At 37.9% G+C, this 25,250-nt stretch overlaps 1 protein-coding gene across 1 annotated transcript in view; it reads left to right on the forward strand.

Moving 5' to 3' along the window:
- The window catches only part of FNDC3B (fibronectin type III domain containing 3B), a 361,626-nt gene that overhangs the window by 67,467 nt on the left and 268,909 nt on the right, over positions 1-25,250 (forward strand). The window contains exon 2 of the mRNA XM_008566859.1: positions 6,582-6,720. Within this exon, the coding sequence (XP_008565081.1) occupies positions 6,610-6,720 (111 nt within the window). The 5' untranslated portion in view covers positions 6,582-6,609. The remainder of the gene's footprint in view (positions 1-6,581; positions 6,721-25,250) is intronic.

Genomic DNA, 25,250 nt, shown 5'->3' on the forward strand with positions numbered 1-25,250 from the left:
ATATTAAGAGCAGAAAGGAACTTTAAGGGCTAATCTATAATCTTGTCATTTTATAAAAGAAGAAATTAATTGCTGATATTCAGACCTAATTATTGGCAAGCCTCCAATTAGAACTCATATTTTTTAATACTCAGTGCTAGGGTCTCTCCACTGTGTGCTTTTTTTTTTTTCCATAACTTCTAATAACTGTCCTTAGTTCCTTTCCATATCTTTTTTTTTTTTTCTTTTGCGCTAATTAGATTTTCAAAAACGCAAAGGGGAATGTTTGCCTGTACCAAGTACCTTTCCTCATGGTTGCCTGGAGAGTACAGGAGAGATTCACGTAAGAAAAAGCACTAAAACCACCCCCCAGGGTTCTCGTGTCCAATGGCAGTTCCCCACATCAGGTTCATAATGGCCACATGCTAATTCCACATGGGCAGAGCCAGGGCCACAGCACTGGTGTAGTGTTACTGGGAAGGGAAAGAAAAGCCGTATTCTCACAGTAGCAGGGTTGTGGTAAAAACAGTCAGGTGTGTGTTGATGGATGACCAGGTTTTCTCAGAATTTCAGAGGTAAAGAAGATTGCATTGTGTTTCTATTTTGTTTTAATTATTTTTTTCCTTCTATTGATGCTTTGGTGTTTCCATAGTTATTATCAGAAAGCTGTTTCTAGTTTTGCTAGGAAGCTAGGAATGACAACTCTTTTCAGAGTTTCTAGGTCTTGAACATCAATCAAGAGGTTTACCTTTCAAAGCCAGCATGTTTTGGGAAGGAAAGAGGTTTTTCTGATGAGGAAAATAAAATAGCAGATGACATTTTGACATCCCATTAGTCGTAGGAATGTGTATAACTGACTGCCTTGCTTGTTCTCTTTCCTTCTTTTCTTCCTCTCTCTCTCTCTCTTTTTCTCTCTTTCTAAATCTTGCTAATAAAACTTAGAAGTATGCATTTAGGAAGTTGTCAGTCCTTGTGATGACATTTATACATAAAGGCCACCTGTGTGGGGGGAGGTTTGTGAATGCAGTTTTTCTTTTTAAAATTTTTCTGTGCTATATGATTATGTGTCATTTACTTTTCTAGATTTTTCTTTTTTACTATAGTCATGGCATAAACAAGGGTAAATCAGCCGCACAAATGTTTGTCATAATAAATTAAATTTTAGTAGGTTTAAATTTTATATCGGAAGCCATTTAGAAACTAGTTTTGTAATCCTAAAACATTAGCTGTCTTATGGTTATATTGTTTGTTTGTTTTTTTTTTTTGTCCTTTTTTGAGGCTGGCTGCACGGCGCTCAGCCAGTGCGTGCACCGGTCATCCCTATATAGGATCCGAACCCGCGGCGGGAGCGCCACTGCGCTCCCAGCGCCGCACTCTCCCCAGTGCGCCACGGGCTCGGCCCATGGTTATATTGTTTTAAAAGAGAATACAGGATACAGTAATTTTTCAGTAACGTTCCATACCCCTCTGCCCCAAACATACAGGAAAACAAAATCCCTGTTTTGTGTAATTCAGTAAGTTTATCAGGTTGTCATTTTGACGACCAATGTGTTTTTTTCCACCTCCCTGAATCAGGAAAAAAGTTCATTTGTATTATTACTATTATACAAATGTCTAGAATATTTGTCTGGTATGTTTTTGACAATTTTCTGAAACCTGACCCACAATAGATTCTCACTATTAGAAGTCAATTGGTGTGTTTAGTAGAGAGAGATTTTCATGAAGTATGAATCAAGCTATGACTTTACCTATGTGTTCATGATAGTATTTTTCTCAGGGTACAGAATAAGCATATAGCAAGCAAAATATTTACATGCTGCTTACATTGTGTGAAGGTGATTGGCCAATCTGCATTTTATTGGAAAAAATACTAGATTTATGGAATACGTGGAATCACAGTTACCTAGTTAACTATAGTGATATGAATTCTGAAGAGCCTACTATTAGATCATTTACAAGTTTCTTTATAGTTCTCTGTATTTGATGGCTCTTTCTCTTTTTTTTTTTTTGGTATTATTTTTCAGCTGGCCGGTAAGGGATTTGAATCTGTGACCTTGGGTTTACAAGGCTGAGCTCTAACCGACTGTGCTAATCTGCCAGCCCTTGACAGGTTTAGAAAGTACATTTTGAATTGGAGCATGGAAATGAAAAGTTGAAACTGATTATGTGTCATTTCCTTATTTCTCCCTTACGCATCCACTTTTTAAACATTTCCACAGGATAGTGGAAGTTAGTGGAAAGCCTCATCAGGGTGTTGGTGCAGTGAGCGTGGGAGCCGGTCTCTCAGCCTAGCTTGTGACTGAACTCAGGGAATCCTCTCCTTCCATCAAGCCTGGCTCAGCCCATTAGGTTCTGATGTGTATACTTTGTTCCTTTTGATGTTGTTACGTTTCTTTTTCTCTTGTCATCTGAAACTAATTTGTGTACTGTACTGCTAACTCACATCTTGAATTAATGTAAGGAAATTTGGGTCATTGGCCCATGGAGTGAGGACCAGGACATTTTGTTACTAATTTGGAGGCTAGATTCACAGACTTAAAAACGCTCCTAGTAGTGATTAGGGCTTTGGCTTTTTTTTTTTTTTTCCTTCAGAGTATATAACTGCTTTCTCCGGCCTTTGGAGATGGATGTGTGGTTCTCTCCTAGGAATCAGGTTTTTCATGAATTTGGCCAGTGTGTGTCTTAGTATAGGCTGGGGCCAAAATACTGTGGAAAACCTCTTTAGACTCAGAGTAGGGGAAGCAAAATAAGAGGAAAAGTAATAAGCCAATTGCCTGGGGAAATGTAAAAACTGAAGACTCTTTATAATATTTTTTTAAAATAAGGTTTTCTTAGGGGCCGGCCTGTGACTCACTTGGGAGAGTGCGGTGCTGATAACACCAAGGCTGCGGGTTCGGATCCTATATAGGGATGGCCAGTAGGCTCACTGGCTGAGCGTGGTGCTGACAACACCAAGCCAAAGGTTGAGATCCCCTTACCGGTCATCTTTTCTAAAAAAAAAAAAAAAGAAAAAAAAAAAAAAAGAAAAAAAAAAAAAAAGAAAAAAAAAAAAAAAAAAAAAAAGTAAAAAATAAAATAAGGTTTTCTTTAAAATCTTGCGGACATATTTGGAATTAAATGTTTTACTAACAGTAAGAACTGTTCGTTTTGTTCCCAGAGTGCCCAACCCCCAACCCTACTATGTAGCTGAGGAGTTGATGGTAACGCTGGGCCTTGCTAGCAGGTAGAGAGGGGAGTTAACCGCAAGTGCTCACATGGCATCCTTTCCCTGTCGATCAAAAGAATAGAACTGGCTGGGCATGAAGCATTTGTGGTTTTAGTGTTAGGATGTGTGGTTAGGGGGAGAGGTTGTGAGGGCCTGTGGTTGTTACCAGATTCTTTGAAATGGAAGTATGGGTAAGAACAAAATGAAGAATAGGAGAGAAACCTTGGAGCTCTGTGTGTGTGGCGGGGGTGGGGTGGGGGGTAGTTCAGAGGATTAGGAAAATGCATTGTAGCAGAGATAATCTATTTTCCATTTGTTCTGATTAGTTTTGCAGCACATTCTTCATTCGTAAAGGGTAATGGTTTCAAGAGTGGATTCATTACAAGATCTCTGTGGTGTGGGGGGGGACAGTGTGGATGTGGTACACCCTTGTCTAAAATGCCTGAGTCCTGTGATAGATTTGGCTGGCTCTGATGTATGTCTGTCCAGGGGAGAAGGAATCCAGACCAAGAAAGCAAGTGTTTCGTCAGGGTGGTTCCTCCTGAGACTTTCTGATTGAGAGGAAAGTGAGTTATAGCTCATTAATCCAGAGATCATACAGCTGGCCCATTCAGATACCCTCTCAGTGGATACTCAGCCAATGGTCAAGGAAGACAATGCAAGGCACATGGAGAGCTTCTGAGACTTCTCAGAGACCATTCCTCTCTGTCTTTCTGGCTTCCCAGCCAAAAGGAAATTTTAAGATAGCAAATTTAGGCTATGCCCCTGAGATTTGAGGGCTGTGGTTAGCAGTCCTGCCTAATGAGGAAGAAAGAGAAATAAAAAACTAATTAAAACTAAGCAGAAGAACTCCAAGTAGGAGTGAATATCTTGGGATGCATAAGGTCTAAATGCTTCAGTTAACTCCCTAGTATATCACCTTATGACTGAACACAATATCATAGGAAACAATGATCCAGAATCCCCAAGGAAAAGTAAAGTTATGGCTAGTCTAGTCTGCTCTTTAAAGTAAGAAAATGTGTGTTTTCTATCCACAATCATTACAAGTAAAGCAAGCTGTGGTTCTCAAAGTTAACTGTATGGATGGTAAGCCTTCCACATTCATGGCTCCATCTTTTAATTTGTTAATGGAATTAAAAATTTTGTCTGCTCTAGTCAAATAGGTATGTAACATTCCTGTGGTCTCCTCAAAGTAGTCGAGTCACACCTGTTGAAAGTTGAGTACATGTGTGGTTTTGTCTGCATTACTGTACTCTGGACTAATGGAAAGACCTGTAGAGGCTGAAAGAACCTAGTTGCAGGCCCTATTCCTTCCACCTTGCTGCCTGACAAGAGAGAACAGGTTCCATCCTTATGCTTGTCTATGAGATGGCCAGAACTGTGCCGTGCAGGAGATGGTTTGGCACTCATTAATATTAGCAGAGGGGAAGGGAGAAGGCAGAGAGCCATAATCTGCACCACACCCTCTAGCAAGTATCCTGGAACTCCTTTGGGAGGAGTGAGGAAATGGTAGAAGTGTGAGCATAGAGTGCTTCTTCATCCCAGATGCTTATATGCAGACCCCCTGTTGTAAGTTACTGCCCTGTTTATCCAGCCTGCAATTTTGAAGAAACATTAAATAACACATTACACTTAAGAAATAGGCCTGTGTAGTATCATCAGTTTGAGTAGCCACTTTCCTCATGCATTATGTAGGATAAAGTATATTAGAAATAAAATTTAGAAAAACAAAAAACAAAACAAAAATAAGCAAAGAGATAAAATTGAAATGGTTATTTTCCATCTTTTGACCTATTCAAAAGTCAAACAATTATGATAGTGTCAGGGGGATTATCTTAGCTTTATTGGAGAAGAATCTGTTTTCTACATCAGGATAAACTATTGGGCTTTGGACTTTGGACTTTTATTTGCTTAGGAACTGAGTAATTGCCTCATAAAACAGCACGATGGTACTATTAACACTGAGTTATAAGACCTGTTATTATAAAATGTGCTTCCCTAGTCGGGACAAGACTTCATTGTTTGGTGTTTAAAATAATTAGTTTCCCCAAATGGGGGTTATAATGAATAGTGTAAAATTTTACCTATTTAAAATAAAAAAGTTTATAATCTCTTGGGTGGCTTTTATGTATCATTTTGATACTTTCAGAGAAGAGGTTTCTTTTGGGTGGGGTATTTAATGTTCAGAATAGAGGTGTTTAAGAATGAGAAATTTTATTTCTGTCATACCACTCTGAGACAAATTTGAGGCAATCATTAAAGGATTTGCCCCACTGTTTAGTCTGATTTGTATATTGAGTATTAAAGGATTTGTTGACCAAATTTCCTTGAATTTGAAATTTGGGGGGACTTTATTATGAATGATAAAAAATTTAACTGTGAACTATATTGCCATTTGTTTCTGAAATCATGTAAAACTGTGTGTGTATTTTTATATTTGTTTATCCTCCCTTGTCCATGCTGCTAAACTTCTTGTGCCACAAATTTTCGGCATAACTGAAGAATATGTAAATACTTCCTAAGGAACAAGTTAGAATTATAAGTAGGAATTTACTGTTATTTTCATACTGTTGTATTGAAAAGCTAAATGTTAGTGGCAAGTACCATTATGGAATGAAAGTAGACTTTGTGTTATTTCAAATATGTGTGGATTTCATTTATTCTGTGGAAACAATGGAATCTGCCTCTCAGCCAGACTGCACAAGGTGCTAATGGGTATGTCTGAGGTACAGGAAAACTCAGGATGTGCACAAGTGATAGAGATGTCAGTATGCAACAATTTAAATCCAAGTCAAAGAAATGATGGGGGATAGATAATTAGAACATGAGTAATTACCAAATTAATGGCAAAGTCAGAAATTGAAACAATTGCAGTATAGGTAGCTAACTTTTATTTACTTCCTTGGATTAACTGTTTATGAATATTATTTTGATCCTAATGGAAGGGGAAAACTGTTTTATGGTTAACAGTTAGAGATCATTCTCTTTGGACTTATGTTTTGGTAATTACCCTAAAGATAATGATATCACCAGTTTTAGTTTGTTACTTTTACCTTCTCCAAATATTATCTTACCTCATCCTCATAAAGATCCCTGGGGTAGGGTTGTTACTATCATTCTTACGTTTTTTAAAACTTACAACTACGTGGTAAAGCTGAGGCATGAGAAGTGATGTCCCGTGGCCTGTTGGAGACTCCAGTCTTTGGTCTCCTAGTTCAGGCTACTTGTTTGCCTTTGCTGCACCCTTCTTCAGGGCTGACACAATAATATAATGCTCTGTGAATAGAATAATGTGGGTTTCAGCAGACCTCATGATGGAGCACTTCGATTGTGGCTTATGTTACAGTTGATTTTTGTGGTCTTGAGTCCTTTTTAAAAAATGGTGGTTCTCTTGCAGGAAGCCAGTTGAGGGAAATTCTCCATGAATGTACGTCACAATGATGATGACCGACCAAATCCCTCTGGAACTGCCACCATTGCTGAACGGAGAGATACCCATGTTGCCTCACTTGGTGAATGGAGATGCAGCTCAGCAGGTTGGTGTAGTAAGAAGGAATCTAAGTCAAAAGGCCTAACTGGGAAACAGTAACCAGTAGTTGTTTGTTATGGCATGTAAAGATTTGTGATTTTGAACTTTAGTATTTCTAGAGGTAAGTGTTTTTGTTGTAGCATTACTGTGTGTTTTTTAAAAAAATGTCAGAAATTGTGGTTTTTGAGAATAGCAAATCTTACCTCTCGTCCAGTTAGTATTCTTGAAGCATCAAGAATACATGATGTTTGAAATGAGTCATTTTGAGAATATGTGCAAGTCTTTGGAATAAAATGACTGTTTATTCATGTCTTATGTTGTGCTTGACTCGTTTGCTTGGGTGGCCAGAGCAGCATGCTCAGAGGGTTCAGTTTTGATTTCAAGAGGCACAGGTCGGTGTGAACCTACCTGGGCTCCTGGAACACTTCTTCCAAATGAGCAGCTCGTAAAATGACAGTACTTATTTTCATTAAACCTCCTTTGTCAGTAGTTCTGAACATTACAGAATAGAAATGTTATTTCTGAACTCAGTCAAGTAGTACTTGGGGAAAAAAATTTAGACAGTAAAACTTTAAAAAAAAATTTTTAGGGACTGAACTATTATCTCTGATAACATTAATTTAAAGTTTTTTTATTGACTGTAGAAACCGGGTTTGCTCAGTCTTATGACTAAATAAATATCTTGTCTTTGTGCATTTCTTTAGAAGCATGAAAGTGTTTGTTTAATGCAAAGTAGCATTGGGAACAATTGCTTGAAAAATATTTACCCAGAGTATATTAATAATCCAAATAAGTTAATCAGTCATCTTTCTGATGTCAGTACACGCCCTTCACCCCAATCTGTCATAGTACATCACCACTCTTTATCTGTCATAGTACATTAATATTTTGTATATACCTCTGTTGGATCTTCTGCTTAATAATTTATATTACTTTTTCTTGAATTAGACTGTGAACCTTTTAAGAACAAAAAACATCTAACAGGTGCTCAGTAAATGTGTCAGTTGATTAATATCATCCCTTCTCACCACTGATGTAGGTATCTCCCTTCCAGATTCCTCAGCCTCTTTCTCTGCTGGATCATTTCCACTAACTTACTGTAGTATCTTCTGTCTTAAAGACATAAACAACTGTATCTCTCCCCACCCAACAAAACAAAGTCCTCTCACTCGCTTCCACACCCCCTTGCAGTCGCCAACTCCTACCTCTCTCCCACTTTATTCTCTAAGTAGAGCCTGTACTTTCTGCCTCTCCTTCCTCACCTCCCGTTTGTGTGCATCTCCAGAGTCTTCACTTCCATTTTCTTGACTTCCTTTTCCAGTCCGTCAGCACGTCCCGTTGGCTTTGTCTCAGGGCTGTTTGCTGAACCCCTGCATTGCCATATCCACTGCATTTCCGCTGCCTCTCCTGACCCCCAGGCCGTCTTCTCACCGGGGCAGGACAGTCCTTCTCACTGGTCTCTCCGCTATTGCTTTTGCCCCACCAGAAAGCGTTTTCCACACGGCAGCCTGAGCGATCTTTTCAAAATATAACCTGTGTTATGTCATCCTGTCACACTTGGAATAAAATCCAATTGCAGGACCTGGCCTGCCAGTCTTCTGCGGTCAGTGCTGGCCTTTCCTCATCATTCTCTGACTGCTCTTGTGCCCATCGTGTTCCAGCCATTCCTGGGAATGTTTCAAAGTGCCCTGAATTGTTTCGAGATGTGGTGTTTGGTCACCCTTCTTCGTACCAATTAAAAGAATAAAGAAAAATATTCAAATGTGACTGAACTTGGTCTCCCAAATGTAGTCATCGGATTGTCATTTGCATATGTAGCCAGGAGACCTGAGGTCACCTGTCCAGGTTGTGCACCATTTTTGTGTTTTAATGACTTCTCCTTCATTTCTAATATTGAATTTGCCTGGAATTTTTGTAGTTTATTAGCAGTATAGAGAGCCCTTAGTTAGAATTTGCCAGTTTTCCCTTTGGAAGTAAATTCCTTCATGCATGGAAGTGACAGAGACTGAGAATGTGGACGTGCTCAGAAGGCCGTGTGGCACGTCCCTGCTTCATATATCTTATCTCAACTTTCTTAAAGCGGTGATACGTGTATTCTAAGAAATTTCATAGGAAGGAAGTGTTTCAGTCTTTTTAATTAGTAAATATGTTTGATTGTGCTAGAAGCATTTACATTTATAGGTTATGTGGGCCAAGCTATTGATTGGCATTAACCTTAATGGAGCAAAATTGCTAAGTGGGCAAAGTGTATTTGAAATATCTTCCTCAGCAGGACCAACCCAAGATTTATCATGCCTCTACATTACTGTGGCTCAGCCTAGGTAGTGGCCGATGTGCCTGACATTTTTCTTCCTCTTTCTTCCCCCAGCATACCCATCCTGTGTCTCCCTCATTCCTTCAAGCCCCTGCTATTTCCTTTGGATCTTAACATTTAGCATTGTCCTAGGAGAGTGTGGCAGAGCCATGGGGCCTGTTTGTGGAACCTAGGCTAAGGCACAAGGGGAAGACAGTCCGAAGGAGCAAGCAAAACTAAAACTGGAGATATATATACCAGAGATGAAGTAGGGAAAAGGGAGGGATAGAGGGTGTATTAGTCCATTTCTGTTGTTTATAACAAAATTCATGGAACTGGGTACTTTATAAAGAAAACAAAATTTATTGCTTAAAAATTCTGAGGCTGGGAAGTCCAAAGTCCAGGGAACACATTTGGTGAGAGTCTTGGTGGTGGTGACAGTGACTGCAGAGTATCACATTGTGAAAATGGTGGAGCAGAGAGAGACAAACTCCTGGGTAATCTTCTCATATGCTCTCCTTTTAAAGCCCTCAGAACCATGCCCCTGACCACCATTTTTAATCCATTCACTATGGCATGGTCCTACAATCTAATCACCTCTTCAAGGCCTACCTTTCAATTACCATAATAGGATTTCCCACCCTCAGCAGTTACAGTGAGCGCCAAGCTTCTAATACATAAAACTTGGGGGATACAATTCAAGCTTCAGTGAGTTTGGGGGTACATTCAGTCCATGGCAGAGGGTCACTCAAATGAACAAGGAACAAAGGTGAGTCTCCAAGACAGGATCCAAGAGCTTGGGACTGTGTGAGTTTGAGTGCTTGCTCAAGACATCTGGTGGTATTTGTTGTTTGCCTTTAAGAGCCTGCAGGGTATGGTGCTCAGGTAGTTCTAAAGGATCAGGACACAGAGGATGTACCAGACAAAGTGTTCTATATGAATGTCTTCTTAGGCCTTTACTGTGCTTTCCCTCTTAACAAGAATCTTCTGGAGGTACAAGATGGACTTCAAGGATGGACATTGTAAACATCATATGACATACCCTTGGGGGTGACATTTTAAGGTAGATGGCACATTAACCACCTCTCAAATAATACTGTTGTGAAGAGTCACCCACTGGCCATGGGGGTTCTGCCTCTAAATATCTGTTAGGAGTGTGTATGGTAAAGCTTACCTTGTATGTGTTTACAGTGTTCTTAATACTTTGCAGCTGTGCAAAGGACATTCTAAATACTTCTATATATGCAAAAGAACCACCACAGTTATGAGAAAACTCTCCAGTTCCCACAGCCCTCCTCCCTGATTTCTGTCCTGATGGTTTCTGGATTTAATTAGGACTAGTTCTTGGCAAGATTCTCTGCTGTGATCTGGCTCTCTAAATAAGAGACACTGTTAATTTTCATTATTTGAAGTCACGTTAAGTTTGAAGCCTTAGTTTGTCGTTTTTTGTAGGTAGCAGGAAAAGAGGCGTGAAAAGGGTAATTCTTTCCTTAAAAACAGAAGTCATCCTCATTATGAGCGAAGCTTTTAAAAAAAAATATTATCAGCTACAAAATGAACACTACCACAGCGTGGGCAGAAGCAACTTAATAGATTTATTTATTTAATAGCTTTATTGAGATATAACTCACATGCCATACAATCAAAGGAATTTAGTATATTCACAGAATTGTACGACCTTGACTACAATTAACTTTAGGACATTTTTATCACCTGAAAAAGAAACCCTGCAGCAGTTGCTCTCTATTTCCCCTACATTCCTAGGCAACCACTAATCTATTTTCTGTCTTTGTAGATATTGCCAATTCTAGACATTTTATTTAAATGAAATCATGCAGTATTTGTTTTTTTGTGTCTGGCATCCTTCACTTAGTATAATGTTTTCAAGATTTATCCATGTTGCAGCATATATCAACATTTCTTTTTAATTACCAAATAATGTTCTATTGCATGGATATACCACATTTAATAATCCATTCATCAACTAATAGACATTTGGGTTGTTTCCACTTTTTGGCTATATGAATAATACAGCTATGAACATTCATGCATAAATTCTTATGTGGACATATATTTTTATTTCTGTTGCATATATAACTAGGAGTGAAATTGAATAGTTTTATTTTGAACTATTGTTTTCTGAATAAAGTATCTCTGCTTTTCTCAGGTAGTTTGTTCTACCTCTGAATTTATGGCCCAATATATGTAGATAAACTTGCTTCTTTTAATATGCCTAATTGTGTACTATGCTTGAATTAGAAAAATCAGGTTTCGACCTGAGTTTTTAATGTGTGTCTATATAAATTGTGGTGAATATCCTTCAGTAATCAGAAAATTGGTGCCTATGTTGAACTTAATGGTATATTAATTTAACTGTCTTTGTTATGGACTTTTAGCACATCTTAGACATTAAAAATATGACAGGTAGTTTTAAACACAAAAGAATAATCATAATTTCTGACAGTTTTTTTTAATGCTTTAATATTTTAATAATCTCTGAAGAAGAATTACAGCAGCCACCAGTTATATAAAGAAATCATTAGGTTAAGAGCGGAAGTGTTGACATAGGGTGACAGAGCTTACTGATTTGCTAATTTAACCTGTGGCATAACCTCCATGAGAGTAGTGTGCTACCTTATATTCTTGTATTCTTAGTGACTCTTCTTATGTACATATTCATTGAGGGTCAGTCCCTTGTGGAGTAGGGACTAGGCTACATGCTTCTTTGTCCTGAGCAGCATTTAGCACATAGAGGACACCTAGTAAATGTTGTGTTTGTCATACTATATTTCTTATCTCTTGCCGTTTTTTGTTTTTCTTTTGAGTCTAGAATATTAGTTGCTAATGAGTATTTTTAATGTCTTTTCTTCAGGAAGTACATCTTCTTAAATGTAAACAAAAAACTTGTCTCTTCTGCCAGTTCAGGATAGCATGTTGTCAAGCTTGCCCTGGAGATAGGTTAATGCCGTCCATGTCTTTCAACTTTGCCTGTACCTGTTCATGAGAATTTAGCATGTCATTTCACTGAGAGGGTTTTTTTTCCTTTTTGTTTCTTCTTTTTGAAAGCCCTTGTTTCCCCTTGATTAAAAAACGATAGCCAGTTTTTCTGGAGCGTCCTTTTGAATGCCCATTTCTAGACAACACATTAAACATGCTAAAACTTTCCACATTCACATGGTGCTCATCACTGGCATGTCTTGTACATTAAATGTACCTCTCCTCCTAATCCCATTACCTTTTCTGTTCTGGTTGATATCTTCTTAATGACTTTTTCCCTAATGGCTTCCTTCTTGCATTCAGTAGCTCAAATCCTCTCATGGCACAGGTTCACTCTTTAAATATACTCATAGCCATTGTGTCAAGGGGGGCCCATAAAGAGTTTTGCGTATGTAACAGATCATGTCTACTCCTCAGAAATACCAACAGAAAGGAAGTTTTATAAAAAGTGTAGTATAGAAAAATGAATAAACAAATCTTGGGAAGATTACCCAGGAGAAAGAAGGATATTCAAATGAGAATGGGACTGGCAGTTAAAATGGAGGCTGCAGCTATTATTTTTGAGTAACATTATATAACAGCTCCTTTTGTGATAGAATCCTAATTGTGGGCTGGGGCTTGAGCTAGAGAGTAGAAAGAATTAGGTTGGCCAAATGTTGAGTTTGGGAAAACCAAGTGTGGAGAATGCTCAGTCTTAAGTCACTCCAGCATCAAGATGCATGAGAAATGTACAACTTGTGCAAATGTTTAAATAAAATTATTATTGCAAACTGCCATCCACATTTCCTCTACCAATCAAACTTATAAAGGCCTCTGGTCTCAAGATGTTGACAGTCTCTTTCCTTTGAGATTTGGGGTGGAAAGGAGTGAGAGGGTAGGATTTATAACTAAATTAAGGAGTGACTGAATAATAGATTTGTTCATTGTAATAAGCATTTATCAAATGTCTTCTGTGCCAGCACTGTGTTAGATGCTGGTGACACAAAGATGAATAAGGCACTGTTCTTGCCCTAAAGGAATGGGCAATATAGTTAGGGAGTGAAATGTGGTTTACCCTCCACCTCTTGGGGGTTTAAAAAAAAAAAAAAGCCTGTGTTTACACATATGTCAAACCACAGGAGACATGCTTTGGATTGCAGAATGTAAGGAGGAATTGAGGAGTGGGAAAGTCAGGCAGGAAAACATACCAGGCTAGGAAAAGTGTCTGTGGGGAAGCGGAGCCTAGAACAGAGATCTAACCTGAAGTGAATTTTAGAACTAATCAGGCTTTGCACATCAGGTAATCAGTTTCTGCTTTTTAAAATGAGAATACTCTAAGTTAGTATATGCAGTACAGGGCTAATATTAGGCACACCCCAAACAAATTGTATCTGCATAGTCTATGACCTCTTTTCTTGAACCTTTGCTATTCAGTGTCTTTGATAGTAAGTCTCTTTGCCCTCTGCTCCAGTCTAGTGGTCCATCCTGACCCGTTGAGGTTTGTTCTTCAGAATTACTCTGCAGAGGGACAGATCAAGATTGTTAAGTACCCCTAACCAGAGCCACTTTCCAGCTGGTACAGGCAGTCACTCCTACTTCTCAAGGCCTCTTCTTTTTTAAAAAACTTCTCTGCATTACAGTTTGCCAATTCTGCTCACTACAAAGGATTCCTAAAAGGCATAGCCTGTGCAGAATCTTAGTCTTACAAAGGAAAATGTTAATGCCATATTATCAAAGGGTGGTGTTATATGTGGCATCCACAATAATTAGGACATACAACTTATAATTATGACAGCTCTGAGCTGTCTGGGTCGAGAGACACTTCAAAATTTAATTAGCCAAAGGCAATGATAATAAGATACAAGATGTAGTCAGTATCCTTCAAATGGTAGAAATTGAGCTGTCTTCAAAAAAGAGAGGATTAAGGAAAAACACTGGTGTGGGAAGGATGCACGACAGAATAATGGCAATTTTAAACTCTATAGTGGCTTTATGATTATTTTCAACTTATTGCAATCTTTGTCTGATTCCATTGTAAACTTAGGAAGAAGAGGGAATGTGTCTCCTCTGTTCATGCCGTGCCTGGCATCTGAGACAGCATTCAGTAATGTTTTTGAATGGATGAAGGTTGAAAGAAATGAACAAATTTAATTCATCTAAATCAGGGTTTGAAAACTGGCTACTGTTGCATTTGTCATACAAGCATTTTTTTTTTTTTTACTTTTATAGTTAAAAAAAGATTTAGGTGCCAATATTTAAAAATTTGAAAATTTACATAAAATTCTGAATTTTTCTGTTTATCTGGAAAACCCAGAAAATCTGATAACACTAGGCTTGTCTTCCCACTTAGTAACAATTGATTGGCAAAAAGGTAGCAGCTGTTTGCTGTAGATGGGAACTGTCGCCCTCAGTCCCCAGTGTCTACTTCATTCAGCTTCCAAACCTGCCTGGACTCTGTGGTCACCCGAGTTTGGAATCTGGAAATTGTTAACTTTTTTACCTTTGAAATTGTATCTCATGCTTATGTATATCATGTTTTAAATATAGTAAAAATGATTAGGATTTTTCAGGCACAATCATGTATCAAACTGATAGTGTTTTTAAGCTTCCTAGTTTTCTACTTGCCTGCTGACCGGTAAAATGGATTAGGATGAACTCTGGTTAACATGGCTTTGTAGAAGGTTTTTAATTAGGACTCTTACAAGTTAGGACCGATGTGTTGTTTTTTTCTGGTCTCTGGTTTTTAGTGAATAGCTCTTGAGCCCCCTAGTAAGTGCCACGTCGAGTACTCACCAAAGTATAGAAAAGGCAAAAGAAACAGCCGGGTGCCTTGGTTTTACTGTTTACAGTGTAGTTAGGGGACGTTAAACACAGATGCAAGGTATAAATGTCCCAAGGGCAGAGATGCAAATACTTACTTGTGTTTATAATCTTTTTGCAGTCTCCAAGAATTAAGTGTTCAAGTATTTATTAAAATAGAGTTTTTTAAAAGTAAACTTTTCCTGGTATTACCTAGATGAGGAATTTTTATTTAAAACATTTCTATATTAACTTTTTCTTTGAATAAGATTAAGACCGATAGATTTCCAACCTCTGATTTCTATTGTATTGTTTGAAAATACGTATATGTCACATTGAATGTAATAGCTATTTGTGTATCTCATTGTATAGTAAAAATAATATATGTATACACACAGGAAGAAAAGATGGGACACTTCTGCATCCAGAGTGGGTAAAGACATATGTTTGTACATAATCATATTCATATAGGCAGACTCTTATTTTGGGTCCAAATAATTGATTTAAAAATAGGACTATGTAAAATATATACATCATACCCCAAACATGACAGTAGTGAGTAAGCTTCATAAAATTAGTGACATTAATCTCCAAGTTCAAAATGCAGAAATTCATTCTCATCCTCATCCTTTTTCTCTCTTTCACATTTCCAAATGCAAAAATAAACAGACTGCCAGGGAACCAGTTGCTAATGTGCCATGCCATAGTATTATATATAGGTCATCTTGGGTTTAGCTACCTTCATATTATATAAGTACTTCAAAAAGTTTGTAGAAAAATAGAATTAAAAGATAATATGAATCTTTTCATGAGCTTTTGAAGTGCCCTCAGATTAGTTTCCTCATTTATAAATTGGCATTGGGCAGAATTAGGTGTCTCTTAGTCGTTTCTTGGTCAGCTCTATTGTTACAATAACTTGAAGCTAGACATCAGTGGGCCCCTAGATGAAACAGAATCCATTTGCTGCATGAGTGTTTATGCTTACATTGGTATTGCTTCTCATCTCTGGGCCTTTTTTCATAATAGGGGACCATCAGATCAGTTAATCTGTTGAGAAAAAATGTATTTTATGAGCAACAGGTGTGTTCAGCATAATCATTAACCAGAATATAGTCGTGTGTTGCTTCACCATGGGGTTACATTCTGAGAAATGCAGTGTTAGGTGATTTCATCATTGTGTGTACCTACACAAACCTAGGTGGTATAGCCTACTATATACCTACACCAGTATCGCACATGCAGTTCCACTACGTATGACTGTAATTTGACCCTGCCTCTTCTAGATTGCTTTTTGCTCCCCATTCCTTGTAGTAGAGTAAATAAACATTTGTATAAAATGGACAGTCTGCATTTAGCAGGTTATCTTGCCAAATAATTGTACAGTTAAGTGGAAGCAGCAAAGAACCATAGGTAGCTGTGATCTAGCTTTGGGTGTGGGTTGACTAGAGAGTATTTATTTATGTCAGTAAAGCTGTCATTAAGGTTCCATTCCTATTATTTTCAAAAAAAATGGAAATCGATTCTTATGTTGCATGACTTTTAATTTTTAGGAGGGGTCATTAAATGTTCATATATTTTCTGAGTAGTTAGAAAAATTTAGCACTGAGCACATTACTGTCTTGGATAGAAGTTTCTTTGGTCTTTATGTTGGAGTGTTGAGTTGTCATTCTAGTTCATGGGAGAAACTAAGACACAGCAAAGCATATGCTTTATTTAGTTAGTGATGTTGTTTGGTAGCTATATTGGCCAGACTAATGCAGCTCATTCATATTCTCTGATATCACCATTTTAAGTTTTGTTTTGCATTGTCAGAATAGGTCTATTTAAGACTCATTTAAGCTTCTCATCACCTTGGCAAAAGGGCCACATGAAAAGCATCTTACTGAGTGGTTGTTTCTTTATAATTTATTTGGTGGCTTTAGTCATGACTGAAAATAAAACTATAAGGTAAAATGCTAATATAATATGAATTACTGAGGAATGGCATCCATATTTTTTTAGGGCTGTGATGGGAAATCAGACATTAGGTTTTTATATACCCCGTCTGTGAATAATTTCTGTTTTAAGGATCCAGGGAATCAATTGAGGGTGGGGTTGGGTGATATAGGACATAATCCTTTAATAGATGAGTATTTGGGTTCAGTTTACTTCTGAGTCTCTTTTCTCATTTTTAAAATGGTTTACTCTGGGTCAAAAGTTCTTTTAGTTGGCTACCTCTGCACACTGTGTTACTTCAAGTGATCTCGGAATTTTAAAGAGCCTCCATTAACAAGACTTACAGGCAGACATCACATGAGGTGTGAGCTCCTTCTTTGGAGGGGACAGAGGTGCATTTTCTAACAATTGTTCTAAACCGAGGGGGAAATGTAGGACAAAAGGTTGAGTCTTCCAGAGATTTCAGTAAGTTAACAATGTAAAAGACATATTAGGTCAGAGTTCAGACATTGGAGGAATGCCAAGTGTTTGACTAAAGTTTTGGCGTTTACCTCAGACTTACTTGCTACTTTGTAAGCTTGCTGAACATCAGAAGACTTTTAGTCTCAGCTTTAATCTCAACTTTTAGTTGAGTGGTTATTTGTAGAGAATTGAGTTAAACTGTTTGAAAGAATGGCTTTTAGTTGATATTCTGATCTCTTTGTCATGTGGTAGAAGGAAGGAATAGTAACTGTCTGAGGGCTTATGAGGTGCTAGGACTGGTGCTAAGCACTTACGTACATCATACCATATAGCAATCATATACCCTGTAAGGCAGTGACCATTTTTATAGACAAAACCTGAGGTTAAGTATTTGGAGCTGGCAGATCAGAGTTGGGATTTGAATCCACTTAGGTCCTCTTCAAAACTCAGGTCCTACCTTTCAGGAAGGGTGGAGCTGCCTGGATTGGGCATATCTCCATTAGTTTTATTCAGATAAACAGTTGAGGAGAGACATGGGACTGGGTTTTGCACAAGTAGTAAATTGTTAAGTTTACAAAGACTATTCCTCTTCATTATCTTATGATCTCCACATTAACTTCAGAAGGTGGTGGGGCTTCTGGCCCTCAATTCTGAGAACTGAGGACTAAGCAGCGGTGGTGTCTGACTGCCTGGAGGCCAGGTGCCTCTTGGAATAGGAGTTCGGCGTGAAGTCTTCCAAAACCTAGCCCAGGTCACCATAGCCTCGCTTTTTTTCCCTTAGGGAATGGTTCTTTCCCTGAGAGGAGCAATTGGGGAGCAGTTCCCTCTGGGCTGGCGGCTGCTGAGAGGTGGTGGTGACCAGAGAAGGGCAGTAGACTTCCCATGGGAGTCTCACCCTGAGAGCTAGGAGGGGGCTTTTTTTGCCTGCGTCTTCCTCCCAAACTCCACCCTTCATTTCCATTCAAAAATTTACATCACCCTAGAGTACTTCTTAAAATTTAGGAAATCTGAAAACTCGTTGTTAGATTTGAACCTATCAGGGGGTTGTTTTTCATTCCAAATTTATAATTATTTCTCCTAAGTAATGCCAGAATGAAACAAAGTTTGTCCTTCAAAAAGAAAGAAAAAGGACTACTTTACTACATAAGCATTTCTTATATCTCTCACCTCTACTTTTCCTGTGCTCCAAGGGGAGTATAGAATTAATTGGCATGCAGTGTTTGTACTGTGAACCATGATACTATACCCATTTGCCAGCAAGTTTCTCATTTTCTTTGTTTTAGATTGATGAAGGGCTGCTTGGACTTTGACTTTTCTCAAGATGTTAATTATATGTTTCAAAACCATGTGTTCTGTTAAAATCACTTACACATCGCCTTGGAAAGAAGACTGGAGGCAGGGAGTTGCTTCAGGGTGCAGAATATTGTTTTGGAGGCCTTGGGAAATAAATCTTAACAGTTAGTTCATTTACCACCAAGACATATTTAGTCAGTGTATATAAACAAAAGAAGTCACAGTGTGCCTGGACATTATTTGTCCCAGATGGAGTTTAAACTTGGCTCATTATACTGCACTGATGTCATGGTGCATAAACTGGCCCCGAATAAGACGTGCATAGAATCTGCTGTGTACTCGTATGTGCTGAGGGCGTGCGGGGAAGGAGGGATGAGGCTGGCTGGAAAATCTTTGTCACATTTTTCCTTTGCTCTCTGCAGAGACTAGTGTCAGTCCTGAATTTGGACTTGGTGCAGAATGAGGAAAGAATTGGAATAATCTGTTCATTTGTACAAGTTGGTATTTGTATGGATGCAGTACTTCCAAGACTGAGAGCATGAGTACACCCGGCTTTCCAACAGTTGCTTAACAAAGAAAGCTCTAGTAACTAAAATCTAGAAAGGACAATCTTAAAGCATTACATTTTTGAATAACATTTTTAGTCTGTTTGCCTTAAAATCTTAAATCTGGACAGTTTCTTTAAACTTCTTAATGGTCTTAAGTATCCAGCTGTATAATTCTGTTTTCCAGGATTGTTGGTAGATAACGTATCAAACTAGTTGCTTAAGTGTATAAAAAGGCAAATGCCTGATGCTGCGTAGAGAATCTGGCTGAGTTTAATTCTTCATATTTGCTTTGAGAGGAAAGCTTGTGGGTCAGAAAACTGAGCCAGAGAAAGTCTTCTCCTGGACTTCTGAGCACTTAATAGAAATTTCCACATACTGTGTTGTTACTTTATTACTGGCTTTTGTTATGATCATCTTAATTAGAAGCATTTCCAAGTAATTCAAACTGTTTTGTAGATGTAAGGGGCTTAGATTTCAGAACTTCTGTGAATGGCTTTCAAAGTCACTTTTGTTGCTGGGATCCACTGAAGCTGAACAGACACTGGAATGTGAATGCGTTGTGAGGTGAGCCTTTAAAGAGAGCCAGAATGCTTCACTAACAGAGAAGTTGATTAGAGGTGAGAATTGGCCGATTTTAGATTTTATTGAGAACATGAAACGTGAAAGATTTGGTTTAAAAAAAAAAATTTTTTTTTTTTTTGTAGACTCTCTTGTTTCACTTAACTCAGAGACTTGTCACTGGCAGGAATTTGGGAAAAAAACAAGTATTAGTAACAATTATTTATTGAGCTCTTAATATGTGTGAAATTTTGTACCAGGGCTGCACTAGGGTTGCTCTATTGCTTAGAGCAAAAATATGTGAGGTAGGTGTACTGTTTTTTTGTTTTTTTTTTTAAAAAAAAAAAACAAAGTATACAGGGTTAGAAAGCTCAAGTGAACTGCCTGGCAAAGCTGGGACTCAATTTCCGTCTGTCTGACTTGCTCTTCTCACTGTGTATCTTGGGTTTCCTAGTTTATTTTTACACTATTAGTTCAAAGATACATTCAAACTGAAAGATTAGCAGAGAATGACTTAACTGCTCAATATTTGCATACTTATAATGCTACTGGGAAGACAACTCTGGCCTGAACTCCATCTTATTTCACTTTAGCATACAGTATGGCAAGAAAAAAGACATGTAGAAGTAGTATGTGTTATTATATACTTGGTTTTGAAATCTTAAAAGTTCTTAAGATTCATCTTTTTATTAATTGAAAGATTGAGTTGGAGGTGATACTTTTCTTTCCTTCCCTTATCTGTGATTCGGAGCCTTTAATTTATGATTTAGAACTTTTTATAGGTATAATAAGATAAAAGGCAAATTATAATGTCAAGATATAAAAATGAATTAATTTGAAATGGAATTAGTTAGGAATCAAAGTAGATGTTCTGGGGATATGATTAACTTTAAACCCTTGAAAATACTGATTCTCCTCAGGCTCATAATTATTTGTTTTCTAATAATCCTTTACTTTTGGTCAGCAAACCAACAAAAAATGTGATAGGTTGTCAGATATAATCCACTGTGACTGCTGGATGAGTTAACTAGAAGGGCATACCTCAGAGACATTGTGGGTTTGGTTCCAGACCACAACAATAGTGCAAATATCACAGTAAAGTGAGTCACACAAATTTTTTGGTTTCCCAGTGCATATGAAAGTTACGTTTACACTATATCATAATCTATTAAATGTGTAATAGAATTTTGTCTTAACAAACACTGTACATATATCTTAATTAAAAAATACTTTATTACTAAAAAATGCTAATGATCATCTGGGCCTTCGGCAAGTCGTAATTTTTTTGCTGGAGTAGGGTCTTGCCTTGATGATGATGGCTGCCGACTGTGGTTGCTAAAGCCTGGGGTGGCTACGGCAATTTCTTAAAATAAGACAACAGTAAAGTTTGTCGCATTGATTGATTCTTCTTTTCTTGAAAGGTTTGATAGCATTTTACTCACTGTAGAACTTCTTCCAAAATTGGAGTCAATCCTCTCAAACCCTGTAGCTGCTTCATCAACTAAGTTGATGTTAAATTCTAAATCCTTTGTTGTCATTTCCATATCATCTTCATCAGGAGTAGATTCCATCTCAAGAAACCACTTTCTTTGCTCATTCCTAAGAAGCAATTTTCATGTGTTTGAGTTTTATCGTGAGATTGCAGCAATTCAGTCACATCTACAAGCTCCACTTCTAATTCTAGTTCTCTTGCTAGTTCTACCACATTTGCAGTTACTTCCTCCACTGAAAGCTTGAGTCCCTCAGAGTTATCCACAAGGGTTGGAATCTTCTTCCAAACTCCTGTTAATGTTGATATTTTGACCTCTTCCCATGAATCACTAATATTCTTAGTGGCATCTAGAATGGTGAATCCTTTTCAGAAGGTTTTCAGTTTACTTTGCTCAGATCTATCACTACACATGGTGGCTGTAGTGTTATGAAATGTATTTCTTAAATAATAAGGCTTGAGAGTCAAAATGCCTCCTTGATCCATGAGCTGCAGAATGGATGTGTTAGCAGGCATGAAAACAACATTAATTTCTGGTACATTTCCATCAGAGGTCTTTGGGTGACTCGGTGCATAGTCAATGAGCAGTAATATTTTGAAAGAAATCTTTCTGAGCAGTAGGGCTCAATAGTGAGCATAAAATATTCAGTAAACCATGCTGTAAACAGATGTGCTGTCATGCGGGCTTTGTTGTTTCATTTATAGGGCATAGACAGAGTAGATTTTGCATAATTCTTATGAACCCTAGGATTTGGGGGATGGTAAATGAGCCATCAGCTTCAAGTTAAAGTTACTAGCTGCATTAGCCCCTCACAGGAGAGTTAGCATGTCCTTCGGAGCTTTGAAGCCAGGAGTTTACCTCTCCTCTCTGGCTGCGAAAGTCCTAGATGGCATCTTCTTCCAATAGAAGGTTGTTTCATCTATGCTGAAGATCAGTTGTTCAGTGTAGCCACCTTCATCAATGGTCTTAGCTATATCTTCCGGATAACTTTCTGCAGCTTCTACAGTAGCACTTGCTGCTCCACCTTGCACTTTGATGTTATGGAGACGGCTTCTTTCCTTAAACTTCACAAACCAACCTCTCTGCTAGCTTCGAACTTTCTTCTGCCGCTTCCTCACCTCGCAGCCTTCACAGAATTGAGTGTTAGGGTCTATGTGACTTGTTTGATCTTCTGTCCAGACCATTAAAACTTTCTCCATATTAGCAATAAGGCTGTTTCACATTTTTGTCATTTGTGTGTTCACTGGAGTAGCACTTTTAACTTTCCTTTACATTCACATCTTGGCTAACTGGCACAAGAGGCCTCACTTTCTGTCTGTCACAGCTTTTGACATACCTTTCTCACCAAGTTTAATCATTTCTCGCTTATGATTTAAAGTGAGAGATGTGTGACTCTTCTTTCACTTGAACACTTAGAGGACACTGTAAGGTTGTTAATTGACCTAATTTCAATATTGTTGTGTGTCAGGAAATAGGCCTTAGAAAAGGGAGAAAGATAGGGAACAGCTGGTTGGTTGGTGGAGCAGTCAGAACATACACATTTATCAGTTAAGTTTGTCATCTTATATGGGTGAGGTTCATGGTGCCCCAAACACCCCAAAACAATTACAATAGTAACATCAAAGGTCACCAATTACAGATCACCATAACAGGTATAATAATAATGAAAAACTTTGAATTATTGCAAGAACTACCAAAATGTGACACAGAGATGCGAAGTGAGAACATGCTGTTGGAAAAATGGTGCCAATAGACTTGCTTGGTGCAGGGATGCCACAAACCTTTGATTTGCAAAGACTGCAATATCTGCAAAGTGCAGTAAAGCCGAGCATAATAAAATGAGGTATTTTCTGTAAAGGAGAAGAGTGCTAATGTTGGCTGCTGAATGCTTTTGAGGTTAGCTTTTTAGAGGAAAACCCAAGAAACCAAGGAGAAGAAATAAGGGACAGAGAAGGTCTTAGAAGGAGAAGGATGCACAAGAGAAACATATGTCAGTGATTATAGTAGTGAAAATGAAAATGCTGGAAGCACAGTTAGATAACAGAATAAGAAAGAGTGACAGGAAGAGGGAAATATTAAGTAGTTGTGGCTTAGAGAGGCATCCACTTTACTAAACCCTCGTCTTAGAAACCTCAGTGTTGACAGGCTAGGCAGAACTGTATAGCAGCAAACCCTGAGATCTGGGTAGTCATATTTAAAGGTTAGACCATGAGTTATTTTTGAAAACTTACTTAGAACACTTTAATCCTTGAATTCTGTCACAAACGGATGTTTCATTCACATCTGTACTGGTCTCCACATGTCCAGTGTCTTCCCTCTTTGTTTGAATTTCTCACTGACATCAGAGTTGCTTTCTTGCTGGAAAGTTTTACTGCTCACAGGATGAAGTTTAAACCTTTAAGGCAAACAGGGCCCTTTTGAGGTGGCCATGGCCTGCCTCTACAGTCTCACCTTTGTCCCTGGGTCACATGTGTACACTGTATATCCACATCAGAAGTCCAGCTGTTGTTAAACACATCCTACCATTCAGGCCTCCATGCGTTTGTGTCATTATTCTTTTGCTTATCCACTTGCAGCCTTCTACTCCCCTCTTTAAATGTCACTCCCGACGATAACTTTCCCTGATTTCTAGATGATTTCTTCAGTTTCTATAGCACTTGGTAGCAAATGGTCATATTATAGTTAGTTGTATTTCTCTACTCTAGTACCAGTACACTAGATGGATGGGATTTCATCTTTTCATCATAGACTCATCAGTGCCTAATAAAGTGCCTGGCACTACTCAGCAAATGTTTGCTGAATTGAGTAAGCAAGGTTTCAATAAATGCATTATGTGTTGATTTAAATAAAGGTGACATAATCAATGTAAAGTCAAGGCCTGAATAAGCGGTGTTAATATTCTGTGCAGTGTGTATGTAGGGGAGTCTTTCTCTCCCTTCCCTCAAACCTTGGAATTTTACATATGAGGATACTTCAAAAATTTCATGAAAAAATAGAATTAAAAGATAATAGTCTTCCCATGAACTTTTTGAAGACCTCTCATATTTGTATTCATTTCTTTATGTTAATGGGCACAAAATATCAGGCAATAGTAGGGTTAATTTCAAGCAAATAAAAAAGTATAGTAATATTAAAAAGTTAACTAGAATATTTAATGGCACAATACTGGGAACTGACTTTGCTCTCAATTGGAAGGATGGGAACATTCTTCATGGGCACATTATTTCTTTATGTCTTAGGAGGAAGAACACTGTTAGATGAATGACATAACATAGAAAGGAATTTTAAAAATAGTAAAACATTGAGAATATAGGCAGTTAAGTGTGTTTTCTCACTGGTCTTAACATTCCAACATTAGAGTTACTTGTTTAGGTTCAATGCACAGTTTACCTGATATGTGTGACATTAATTAGCACAGCACAGGGGATTATGTTGCCCTGTCTCAGCCAATTGAAATGACACGAGGTAGCTACATCTAAACAGAGTGTACAAAGCGCTGAATTCAGGGTAGGGCTGATTAGGTAGACAGTAGCCTGAGCTGCTGATTCCCCCATCAGTGTGGTCAGAGGTGGGCCTGGGGACACAGATGTGTGGGTAGGACTGAGTGGTAGGTACTTCACCCTATGGACATTTTTTATCAAGGATTAGCCTCAAAACAGTGATGGCAGGAACCAAATTTTATTCTCAGTGGACATAATTTTCAACTAATGGAAGATGAATTATATTTTTGGTACTCACCTACCCTCCGAAAAATGTATTTAATAAAATGAAAATGATTTAAATAAACATGATAGTGTTCCAAATGCACAGGGTTATTTGGTAGCTATTACTCTTAGCCATGGAACGACTACGCCAAAGCTTACATGGAATTTTGGTTTTTTTATACTCTTGGTTTTTATCTTGAGAGTCCTGTATTTGAAACTTTAAACTCAGGTGTTTGTGGCTCTCTTCAAAGAGGCTTTTAACCTAGTTTGGGCCATCTATATTACATTATGCATTTTTTCCATTTAAGTTAATGCTATTTTTATATTCTTAGCAAACAGCAGCTCTTTTTTAAAAAATAGAATCTCTTTATTCAAGGCAGTATACAATTGGCGTAGAAATGTACAACTTCTTACAAGCTGCCATTGTATTTTCTTTTTTAGCTTTTACCACTATCTTCAAATCTTTGTTTTTGTTTAAT

This window comes from Galeopterus variegatus, unplaced genomic scaffold (genome assembly GCF_000696425.1).
Source record: "Galeopterus variegatus unplaced genomic scaffold, G_variegatus-3.0.2 Scaffold272, whole genome shotgun sequence".
In the NCBI taxonomy this organism is placed as follows: Eukaryota; Metazoa; Chordata; class Mammalia; order Dermoptera; family Cynocephalidae; genus Galeopterus; species Galeopterus variegatus.